At 49.0% G+C, this 12,312-nt stretch overlaps 1 protein-coding gene across 4 annotated transcripts in view; it reads right to left on the bottom strand.

Moving 5' to 3' along the window:
• Window positions 1-12,312, bottom strand: part of Zbtb16 (zinc finger and BTB domain containing 16) — a 186,034-nt gene that overhangs the window by 87,039 nt on the left and 86,683 nt on the right. For all 4 annotated transcript variants that reach the window (XM_075966010.1, XM_075966011.1, XM_075966012.1 and 1 more), the window contains exon 3: window positions 5,882-5,979. In XM_075966010.1, coding sequence (XP_075822125.1) covers window positions 5,882-5,979 — 98 coding nt within the window. The remainder of the gene's footprint in view (window positions 1-5,881; window positions 5,980-12,312) is intronic.

The raw sequence follows: 12,312 nt of genomic DNA, 5'->3' as shown, positions 1-12,312 counted from the left end.
TGTTTTCTTTCTCCTCTCTCCCGTGTAGGGGCTTGGACTGCAGTCAAGCCTGCATTAATTTCTGCTTTGGGTACAGTGTGTTCTTGGAGACGCATCTGCAAGCGATCATAAACTCTCTGGAATGCTGGCAGAACATCCAGACCTGCCGGCAGGCCAGTGACGACACCACTCTGGGAAAAAGTTCAGGAAGCCGGCCAAATTCAGAGGAGGGAGAGGAAGAGCGAAAAGGGTGTTCAAGAGAGAGACGGGAGGAAGTGCTTTTCCAGCTCTTTTCCTCTGTGCCACCCCAGTGTGTGGACCTCGGAGCCCCACTGCCAACAGGAATGCTCAGTGGGTGGGCACCTCTCAAGATCTGGGTCTCCCAGTAATGATCACCCCCTCACACCCCGCTCCAGGAAAGGGTATTTCCAGGAGTCTCCAGTTTTACCCTGGTGGCAGAAAGGAAAGTTGGTGTCCTCTGGAGAGGAGACAGGGTAAAGGACTGGCTACAGACTCCCCTGTGCCTGGCCAACTCCAAGCCCCGGTCCTGAGAAGCCATCTTTGAACTCTAAGGCAGCCTTTCTGAAGACCTCTTTGGGCACCCCTCACTTAGCAGTCACAGGGACTTGATAGCTGTTGTTGTTTTTCCTCCTCCTCTGTCTTTAAGAACCCTGAAGTCAAAAGCTAAGTGTTAGAAGGAGGGAGGGGGAGGGAGAGAGAAGGAAGAAACCAGGTCAATTCAGTGATCTTTGCCAACTTGTTTTTTTTTCCCCCTTGATCACAGGGGCCAAAGAAAACCAATCTTGCTTCTGGTCCCAACTTCCCTGTCACTTTCACCTGCTCCATGGATAACTCAGGTCTCAGATATTGTACCAGGGCTACCCCATGCTCTTGTCGGAATTGTAAAACCCATCACCCTAGGCCTTCACTCTTCTGCTGTGGCTCAGTACGGACACAAGCCTAGTCACAGGGGTGGGTGCTCAATCAGCATGGCTAAAATCTCCTAAGCACCAGTGCAAGCAGGGAAGGCGTGTGTGAGGCATCCCCACCCTGACAGCTTACCCTAGGGTAGGAAGCTTGGGATTTCACACTGCAGCCATGTCCAATATGGACTACCTGTCTTGACTATCGAGGGGGCCAACTGATAGCTAAAGCTCAACAGTCCCTTAAGGGAAAACAAGATTGCTTCCTTCTCTATATGTTAGTGGCTCTCCAGTGCTGGGGAGTTACAAATCATTTTGCCCCTCCATGCCTTCCATAGTCTTCCCTCGTCCCCATGCTAGGCCCTGCACGCCTTCCTCTGCCCGCCCCCCACTCTACCCACATACTCCTCTCCAAGCAACACTGTTCTCCCCACAGTCCGGCCTCCCGTGATCCCTCCAGAGCACTTTTCTCGCCCCCATTCGAGGTCCGCATCTTCTGAACCTCTCCTATACTTCCTTCTTGACACTCTTTCAGCACTGTTTTATAACCGACCTGATGTTTCCTACTAGACCAAGTTCCTGGAAGGGAAGGGTGCGCTGACATCCGTCACTGTCAAAGGCACTCGACCTCACTCGTAATTAGTGCTTATTAAACATACACTCGTTCCAAAAGTGAATGATACCCCCAGAATGGGACCTGACCACCTAGACACCCAGACCCCTCCCAGTAAACAACCTTGTCCAAAATAGGGCAAGGAGATGCAGTGTGCTTCTAAGCCTGCAGTATGTCATGCCAGGGTGTGGCAAGTTCAGAATCCACTGAGCCACAGCCTATGGTCTGTGGTCTGTCTAGCCCCACATCCCAGCTGAAAATCATCTCTTTAGAAAAAGGAAAGGCAAAGAGTTGGGGACCCATAAATGCTTCCGGGCCTGATCCCCACAAGAACGAGGCAATAAACGAGACCTCAGGGTCATCTCTGGACATGGGTGATGGGCTGAAGGGTATGCCGCTCCTTGCCCCAACCCTACCCCAAATTTGGCAGAAACTTGAGTAAAGTTATTGCTCTTCCCTCGATGAGCCACACCTATAATCCTCAAGCCCTTCTGATCCCGAAAAACATCTCTAAAATCCAGAACTCGGCCAGATCACTCATTAGTTAACGAGTTAGGTTGTTGGTGGTTAATTTAAACTTATTGTTATCATCAGGTATATCTCATAAACATTTGGGTAGTTAACGCATTCAAATCGGAATAGAAACTTCAATTAAACCAAACATTACTACCACCATTTAGGGCCTTAAAAAAAAAGAAAAACTCAACACAACTAAAAAAGAGAAAGTAAGAAGGGGAGGGGAGGAATAGCGGGCTCTCAGAAGGGCCTCCTACAGGGCAAACTTCTAATTAAACAAATTGTCAATTTCAACACAATGAAAACTGATTTAAGAGTGTAAATTTAGTATTCTAGTCACTGCAAATAAGAGCTTGCCTTGTCGGTCTTCTACAGGCTGATTTCATCTGATAGGGAAGTGAAGGGGAGAGGAGGCGAAAGGAAAGATGCAGAAGGGGTAAGGCGAGCGTGCGGGGAGCGCCTTCCTTACAGAAACAACATGGAATTCAGTGCACCCTCTCCTCCAGCATCGCACAAACCCTTGTTTTCACCCCACCCCTTCCAGATTAGAAAAAAAATAATCGCGTATGATGACAAACTTGGCAGAGCACTCACTGTACATACTGTACCCACAAGCCTGGCTCCCAGCCAGCCCTGGCTCAGCGCCAGGACTACAATAACAAACACAGGCTGTGCTAGCCAAGAGGGGGTGGGGCGGCCAGCACCAGCAAGCAAGGGAGGAAGGGAGAGGCATGCAGCTCGGTGGAGCAGAAGAGACAGCCGGGATAAGCCTGGCAAGGGCAACGCTGAGGGAGCAACCAGGACCCAGGCTGGAGTTCTTTTCTTCACAGCATGTTCTTTAAAAAAGAAAAAAAGACGAAAACAGGTTCCCCAAGCCCTGGGCAACTACTGATCTTCCCAATTCCAATCCTTTATCCTCAAAAAAAATGGGTCTGCACTATAGATCCTTAGGCTGGTCTCACTGTCACCTCCCCTAACACAGAGTCTTCAAACCAGAGAAGCAAAAAATATGTGCTATCTATTGCATGTTCCAGGACAGCCATTGTGTGTGTATCAAGATAGATAGATAGACAGACAGACAGACAGACAGACAGACAGACAAAAACTTGTCTTGTTTTTTTTAAGACAAGGTAGCATGTAGCCCAGGCTGGCCTTGAATTTGCTATGTGGCTGTAGCAGGCCTTGAGTTCCTGAGCCCCTTCCCTCTACTTCCCAGGTGCTGAGATTATAGGTATAGATCACCAAGCCCAGCATAAAACAAATCTCCTCTAGAGAAATAGGGTTCTCTTAGCTGGTATAGGGGTTGCTACAAGTCTGGGAACCCCTCAGCCAAGCCCTAACCTGCAGCAAGCTCAGGTCTCTGCAGGGAACAAAGGCTGGGGAAGTGGTCTAGCCTCGCTGCCCTTTGGGGCTACGTGAATGTCAAGACACCCATGTGCAGGATGAAAAAGGAAAGACTGGCAGTCTCAGACTCTGCAGGCTAGCTGTGTGCAAGAGTGAATTCAAACAAAATGGTGACTCATCGCCAAGTCCTCCTTCACAAGGGCATTGGCAAGTGGATTTCAGAGGGGCCAATCATGTAATACAGCCAGGCTTCAGTGGCCAATACATCAGCACTGAATTGAGAAAGTAAGGAAGCACAGCCCACTTCTTGAAGCTTAGGAAGCATACAAATAAGTCTATGGGACCCTGACGTGGTACCTCTGATAGGACAAAAGTGACTCCCCCCAGGGACCCACCCACCGGCTTACAGTGAAGTGATGCAAAGCCGCTATATTGTCAGAACTGGGGGCACCAAACCCACCTAACAATAAGAGCTCAGCAGCTCTCGGCATGCCTCAGCCATACCGACCAACACTGCAGACATGACTTTTACAGCAGAGATGGTAGCCAGGTCACACCTGTGCCCACTGCCTGGATGAGGGCCAGCAGGTTCAGTGTGTCCCCATTCCATCAAGGCCCTCAGCCATGAAAGGATTTCTGCTGTTGGCGAGACCAGCCAGGACCTTCGAGTCCTCTTGTGTGGTTCATCAGATGCCCAAGCTATATTCCTTCATTCAATAAGTACTTGCTGATGGAAGGCAATGTTCTATACATAACACAGGCCCAATCCTGTGCCCTACCACTTTGCTGTCTGGTAAGGAGAATGAAGAGAGGTTGTACCTACCAGGTGCCTGCCACACATGGGCATAGTGGGAAAGAGGCTGTGTGAGCCTACAAGGTCTCTGAGTTCAACATTCCCGCTTTATGGACAAGGGTGAGGAGACTCAGAAAGGCCAAGTCACCTCATCAGGAGGCAGGTGACCAAGTTTCTTAGGCTGCATCTTCCTGCCCTGCCTTTCAAGATGGGGAGATAAGGCAAGCCCAGAAATATAACACGGGGAAGAAAGATTGTGCTCAAGGACAGCATCAGATACAGAAACACGGGCACCATAGGAAGGCATGATTACTTCTGACTACAAGTCGAGAGTGGTCAAAGGCGATCTCATTTTGAAAGGGGTCTGGAAAAACCTGGAGAGACGGGAGAAGTTCTCTGTTATGCAGACGGAAAGGGGTGAACAGAACAAAGCATCTGATAAGCAATGAGTAAGTGGAATCACGTGGGCTACGCAGCAAAGTTTCTGTGGGGTACTACAAAGCTGCCAATGAGAACTTATACCATCATCCACCCAACAAATTGGAGGAGGAATAATAAGCAGACAGCCCACCAGGCAGGCAGCATCTGGGGTGAGGTGATGAGGCATGCCCTGGGGTGACAGCTTCCAGATAAGGAAGAAGGAAAGAGGTCTAGGTAGGGACCATGATATCTGTGAATCGCCAGCTGTGAGCCAGGGAACTTTCTGTGGAGACATTTAGTATTCTGTCACCTAATTCTCAAAACAGAAAAAAGAAAATCACTTCTATGTGGGGGAAGCACCTGCGAGAGAGAGAGAGAGAGACAGAGAGAGAGAGACAGAGAGAGAGAGAGGATGAATTTGGCCATAGTCACGTAGCTAGTGTCTTGTCACGGGAAGGGATGGATCACATGTTAAAACTCCGGGAGGACATATTGCTGAGGCAATATGGCCAAAGCAGAGGCAGCTACTGGTAGACACCCACATAAGGGGAGCAAGACCAAAGCAGACAGCCTTCTTTTCTCCCCGAAAATATGAGTGCAATGTTTAAAGGCAAAGCTACTAGGAAGAGAAGAACTGGCAGGGCAGTTCCAGCCTTTACAGTAACAGGCAGGCTGTGCCCTCAGCTCAAAGGTTGCAGCGTCAGATCTGCAGGCTCCTTCCCTGTACCCACCCTACCAGGCACGCAGGGTGTCAAGGGCTTCTCCCCTTTCCACACACCTCTTGGGGCAGAACAGTTTTGCCCAAACATGAACAAAATTACGAGCAGCCACGTAGTCAACCCCACTAGAATTGGATAAAATTAACTTGCAAAAGACAGCATGCTATAACTAGCTTTGAGTTCCAACCTTTCTATATCTATTTAATTAAAGGCTCTTGTATAATGTGAGCCCAATAGTCAGATTCATTAGACAGCAAGAACCTAATTCCACAACTGTTTCTGCTAATGAAACTGCAGTCTACTTTGGAAGGTAGATCGCACAGGGCATGGGTACCAGTGATGGCCTGGGAACCCCAGGGGAGAGCACAAGGATGGGTTTCTTTGATTGGGCACATTCTCAGGGTGGCTTTTCTGTTCCGTGAAACTGGAAGGAAGATCCAAGGGACAAGGTGGACCGAAGCCCCGGCTGGCAGTGAAGACAATCAGACCATGGCCAGCTCCGAGCTGAGAGGGAAAATGGGCAGGAGGTAGTTGTCTGTACCAACATGGGGCCAGGGAAGGAGGCCTCGCCTACCTGAATGAGCCAGTAAGTGCATTCTCAGCCGCAAACTATCCAGGAACCGTTTTCCGCAGAGCTCACACCCGTACGTCTTCATCCCGCTGTGCAGTTTCCTGTAGAAGAGAGGAGAAGACAGGTCGCCGCTGCTCCAGCTGGACAGAAGGCAGCTCCCCACCACCACCACACACATCTGCAGGCTTGCACAGCCATTCCCAGCCCAGCCGTGGGAACAGGAAGAGATCACAGTGAGGAGAAGAGAAGAGTCTCATCTCACCCTGATTGTGGGACAGTCTCCCTGTGCCCCCAGTGTCCATGGACTCTTGTAGCCATTCCTAATCTTGTTCCTAGAAGTGCAGGGTACTTCTTATCACTTTAAACACGGGTACTCCGACTCAGAAATCAGATGTGAGTTCAGAGGGCTAACTGTCAATCACGGATGGAGCCCTCCTGGCCTTTGTTACCTCAAGGCAGCACTAACTCAACCCCTCCCCCCACAAAGACACAGAGACACACAGACACTAAAGTGTGCCTGATTCAAGCAAGCTCTTGCCACTTGCTAGACTCAGAAGGCTTCAACAGTGTCTTATCTTTCTCCCCATTCCCAATGTTCAGGAACTTTCCCAAGAAGCCTCAGGATGCTTCTCTTTCAGTATCCAGATATCTTTGAATAGCCATGACCTACCCGGCACACCCAAGAGGCAGATGAATTTAGCGACCCTGAATACTTTCAATCTAGAATGATGTTCTTTAGCCTATCAAGGGTCTTGCATGCATGCCATCTCACTCACCACCATTAGGATTCTATGTAGTGGCATGCTATGACCCTGGCGATAACCGGTTACAGGCTCCGAGACAAAGCTACCTCTTAGCCTAACTCCCTGCTGCGGTGTTTCTTTCCTGATCCTTTGGCATGGGGTTGGTCAGCTACAAGGAACCCAGTGGACCAGAAACCAGAGAGCTGAGCAGTGGGAAGGGATCCGAGTACTATGTGAGCTGGCCCCATATGCTGACTGCCCCTCTCTGCCACACTCTTGTTCTCAAGCGCCAATGGTCACTGCTGGATCCAGGATCCAGGCACAGCTACCCTAGTATCTGTGTCTTTCCTGTCACTAAGGACCAGGGCAGAGAGTGGCAGCCAGAGACAGGATGTGAGAGCAGCGGGGCAGGTGTGAGGACTTGAGTTCTTTGAGATCCTGGACCACTGCTAATCCAGAATGGTCACGTGTTCAGACCACAGTGGGCTTTGGAGCTGGCGCTGCCCATGCTTGAGAAAACTGGGTAGTATGTGCTCAGACTGGCCGTGCCCATATCACAATGGCAGCCAGGCACACACTGATACCTACTTGCAGACCCCCACACCGGTGCTAAAATCACTCAGTGTGCCCCAGCGGAGACTCTGTAGCGTGCCAGACAATGGGCCAACCGTAGCAAGAGGACAACACCCGACATCACGCGTGCAGCCTTCTGATAGGGATCACAGACAGTTCTCTCTGCAGAACTCTTTCTCAATCACATTGTTCTGTTTGCTGCCTTCCTCTTCCCCCTTGCCAAAGACAAATGATTTCCCAAGCACAAACACATAAACACACACGGTCTCCCACAACACTGCTGGGCGCCCCACCCATCCCCCACGTGTTATCTCACTCTTGGCTGTGGCTGATCTATCCAAATTGAGAAAGAGGACAGAACATTTTAACTGAACATTCTTTACTCTGATTATATTTCACAATGTCAGGGTACTGGGGCATGTCCTAATAGTGTTTGGGGCAAAGTATGCTTTTAAGTGGGTACCCAGGAATCACCACACACACACACAGGTGGTGTGGGGAGCGAGCACAGTGGCACACTCCTGTCGCTTGCATGGACATGATAAATGTTTGTCTTTCTAAGAGATACCTACACAGCACAAAGTCTCTTCAAGGGTAGATTCCCCGGTACTTTCCTGAAATTTGGCTATGAATTGGGTTCAGCTGATTTTCACTGTTGTGTTTTGTTAGCTTCCATGGGTACCCATGTCTGGGAGCATGAAAGGACACACCTCATGTGGCTTTGTTTTCCCAAAGGACAGTGGAATGCTCAGTCTTCAGATCTGGGGGATACTCCCCACCAGCCTTGCTTCGATCCTCCCCCAAGGGTTCCAGATCAAATCTCTCACCCCAGTGAACACTCCTAAGTCACAGCATTGCCTTTTCCCTGGATATGAGGAGATTTGCTCAGCAATTGCTGAAAGTGGTTTTTCTTGTAGTTGCCAACCAGACTGGCTCCATGTGAAAGGTGATGTTTCCTGCCTAAGTATAGCAGGGTATAAGTAGGAATACCTAGCACACAAACGCAAGATCCACACTCTTATCCTGACCTAGCCCAGGCGGCTGGCTTAAAGACACTGAACAAGTCATGTTGTCATAATCGCTTGAAGTTTATTTTATTTTCTTGAGGCAGCGTCTCACTCTGTAGCCCTGATAGGCCTGTAACTTGATGTGTAGATCAGGTTGGTCTTGAATTCTCAAAGATCTGCTGGCCTCTGCCTCTCAAGTGCTGGGATCATAGGTGTGTGCTGCCACACCCCCCAACCAAATTCTTTCTAATTTGTAAAATTATACAGCTTATTAACTAAAATTTTAGGTGAGATAAGCTTTTATTACTCAAAAGTCTTTATCCATATCCTTTTGACCTGGCCTCCAAAGAGTTCTTATAAGGGACACTATTATTATTTTCCTGGGCCATGATCTGCTTGTCACCATGTATTGTGATATACTGAAACACCCAGGCCATCAGACTATATGATACAGCAAACAAAACTCTAGACTCAACCCAGCAATCTGTTCATTTTAAAAACCTTCGAACTCATAGGACCCATATTTTCTCTTTCTTCCTGTGAAAGAAACTTCTAGAAGTCCACCAGAAGCCTCTCCTCAGAACCGTTTCAGCCACTCTGACTTTTCAAGTCTTTGGTGATACTGGTGCTGTGTCTTGCCCAATTCCCAGGGGAAGCACACTGCCCTGAAACTGACCTACTAACTCAGTGCCCCACACAGGTTCCCAGAGACCAGCATGGCACCCGTGTGTGTCCACATGTAGCAGAGGACAAGGGTCAGGCTGCATTGGCAGGGAGAGCAAGGCCAGGCACACAAAGTTCAAAAGAGAAAGATGGGCAACCTCACAGGCCTGCCTGGGACTTCAGGGGAGCCCTATACAAGGAGCTTGTTCATTTAAAACAAAATCTTAAAAAATGATTGTTTACACAGCAAGGAAGACGGTCTGAAGCCGAGCCTTCTCCCACTTCTGAGAAAACTCAAGTGGCAGAGAAGAAGCAAGAGCGTTCTACAAACCCAGCAACCAGCAGATTCTGTCACAGTCTTCAGAAGAGCCCCTGTGGCAACAGACTCCCAGCTAAAGCAAGATGACAACTCTGAATGAGGTCACTGTCCCCCTCTTTACCCATGGTCACCACTCTCTGCAGAGATTTAGACCAAACTGCCAAGCTACAGGCCTTTCTCCTCTCCACGTTCAACATGCCTCCCCGATCCTGCCCTGTCTTTTCACAAGGCCGAAGTTCTCATTTCCCTTTACGCTGCCTCCAATGATGATGGAGTTCCCACGCTCTATTCTCCAAGAGGAAGCCACACTGATGGACACCATTTTGATAGTAACCTGGTTCTAGAGTCGATCAACCCACTGTACATATCCTAAGAAGAGGATAGGCTTCGGGTCCCTACTTACTCTTGATGGTGACCCGTCTCAGACAAATGCCTGATCTAACAGGTAACATCACCGTATAGGGAACAGGTGTTCGCTTATGTCCCAGAAGATAAAAACATCCATTCCTGACCATTTCTACCTACCTTCTCCAGAAAGCCAAATCATTATGAGAAATTAGATCTAAGCAAATCTGAACCTTTAAACAACACGACACGACTCTTTTGTTGTTGTTTTTTCTCATCAGTTACCTCACCATGCCACTGTCACTAACAAAGCCACTGTGGCCAGGTTGTCACTGGGACATGTCTGTGCTCACTGAATCGGAAACTCAAGAAGACCAGGTTGTCACTGGGACATGTCTGTGCTCACTGAATCGGAAACTCATGAAGACTCCGGTTAGGACTCTGTGATAGATGCTATTTCTAGCTAGCCTTTGCTTCCTACGCCCTGTTCTAAAGTAAATGCTCATGACTAAAGCAACCCCTCTAAGAAAAGGAGGTAGAGGGCACTCCTCTGCCTGTCCTAGGAATAATCTGTGTGCAACAGCCATGTTGGCAGCCTCCATTCCAGAACCAGACCCTAGCTCATGGCTCCTGACGTTCATACAAGGAAGGCCCATGGCAATTTCCTCGAATAATCAGTGTTGAGCTTCGGAACAACCTCACACCCACAGGCTAGGCTTTCATCAACCCAGCACTAAAGGGACAGCACAAGAACATGAAAGACAGCAAGGGGTGACTCCTCCTGTCTTCCCCAACCCCAGTCTCCAGAGACAGCTGGCCCTAACCTTAAGGGAACCCTGCAGGCCTGACCTCTATAGAAGGAGTCCACTACCATCCACTCAGCCAAGGGCCAAGAAGGCAAGTGGAAGAGAAGGGCTCAGGGCATCACTAAGAGAAAAAGGCTAGACTCTCTGGCTTCTGGAGTGGGGGCTTGAGGGAGCCCAAGGCCCAGCACCGCTCCGCCTCCTATCTTCTCATGTTCTGTGTAGGGACACATGACAAAGAGGGGACCTACCCAGGAGCAAGAACAGTTGAGACAAACTCTTAGTTCTAACAGCCCAAGGGGTATACTCCCCAACTCTGCTAACACGAAGCTGACGTTACCTGTCCTGTGAGTTTTGGGAAAGAGACCAGTGAAGGGGATTAGAACCTGTTAACTGGGAGAACCCAGAGGGGTGGTGTCGAACTGAACCTTGGATGATGTTTTACCCATTAGTTAACGGATGTATCCTCTGAGCCAATATTCAGACAAGGCCAATGAGGTCCTGAAGATCCTTCCACCTCACCTAGTGCCTGATCAGAGGCAGTCCTGCATGGCAGCTCCCTGATGCTGGTGATTTTACCCTCTTCTTCTTTGCTTTGCTGGTTCTTGGGACTAAAAACATGAAGCAGCTCACCATGCTCTGTATCCCTCCATAGTCTTTTTCATCATGACACAGGCTCTCTCTAGGTCTCAGTTTGCCCTCTGCAACCCAAGCAAGCTTTGAACTTATTACAATCCTCCTAGGACTTCAGTGTCCAGTGCACATGGGATTATAGGTTTGTACCTCAAACCCCAGCTAGAACTTTGGCCTTCTAATCTAATGACCATGTGTTCTAGTTTACTTTTTGTTACCATGATAAAATACTCAGACAAAAAGCATAAGAGGAGGGAAAGTGGTTTACTTCATCCTAAAATTTCAGGTTATAATCCATCACGGTGGGAAGTCACAGAGGCAGGAACTGGAAGCAGCAGGTCACGTCTACGGTCAAGAGCAGAGCGGGGAGAAATGAACCATGCACGCTCACTTGTTTGTCTATGCTCAGCTCTGTTTCTCTACTCTTACACAGTTCAGGCTCCCCTGCCTGGAGAATGCTGCCACTCACTCTGAAGGGCCTCCTCACATAAACTAAGACAGCCAACCGCAGACATGCACACCAGCCAACCCAGTGTAGATGATTCCTCGCCGGGATTCTTTCCCCAGGGGATTCTAGGTTATGTCGAGTTGACATTTAAAGCTGTGCATTGCATCACGAAGTTGACCTAATCAATGGCACCTTCAGAAGGAGACAGGAGTTCTGTGAATAAAATCCAGACCGAGGTCTAAACGCATTCTCAAAAGCCTGCAGTCCACTAAAACAACAACTCTCTCGAAGGTCCTCTACTTACTTGGGAAGCTAGCCGCATGCAAACCGGCTGGGCCTCTCTGGAGAGAGACTACATCAACTAACGCGGACACTGGCCCAATCTCTCCTTGTGGGGACACCATGAGTGGGCCAAAGCCTCTAGACTCAAAAGAAATAGGCTTTCAGCTCTGCTGTAAAATCACCCGGCTGGGCTCACTCAGCTTTCTAAACAGATACTAAACAGAAAGGGGAGAGCTCAGTTCAGTATTGGGCTATCTCACCTTCCTTACGACTGCTGTGGTAAAAAAAAAAAAGTCCTACCTCTGAGGTCCACAGACCTTTATTTCAAATGACATGACAAAGGCCAACCAGTAGTCAGCAGTAGTCTAAGACAGTGCTGACATAAAGATGAGGCCATTGGAGATTTCCTCCCCAAAGACAGTTTCTGGCGAAAGGAAGGCTGTTTAGACTATCCATTCCAGTCTCCTGCATCGTCTGCAGCTTCGGTGATTCTTTTCCCTTGGTTTGATTTGTTTCTGACACAAGACCTACCTATGTAACCCTGACTCACCTTGAACTCACTCGGTAGCCCAGGCTGACCCCATGCCCATGATCCCCCTGCCTAAGCCTTTCCAGTGC

The sequence above is a fragment of the Microtus pennsylvanicus genome, chromosome 3, assembly GCF_037038515.1.
Source record: "Microtus pennsylvanicus isolate mMicPen1 chromosome 3, mMicPen1.hap1, whole genome shotgun sequence".
Taxonomy (NCBI): Eukaryota; Metazoa; Chordata; class Mammalia; order Rodentia; family Cricetidae; genus Microtus; species Microtus pennsylvanicus.
Note: the sequence above shows the minus strand (reverse complement) of the source record. Positions and strands in the feature narration are given on the sequence as shown.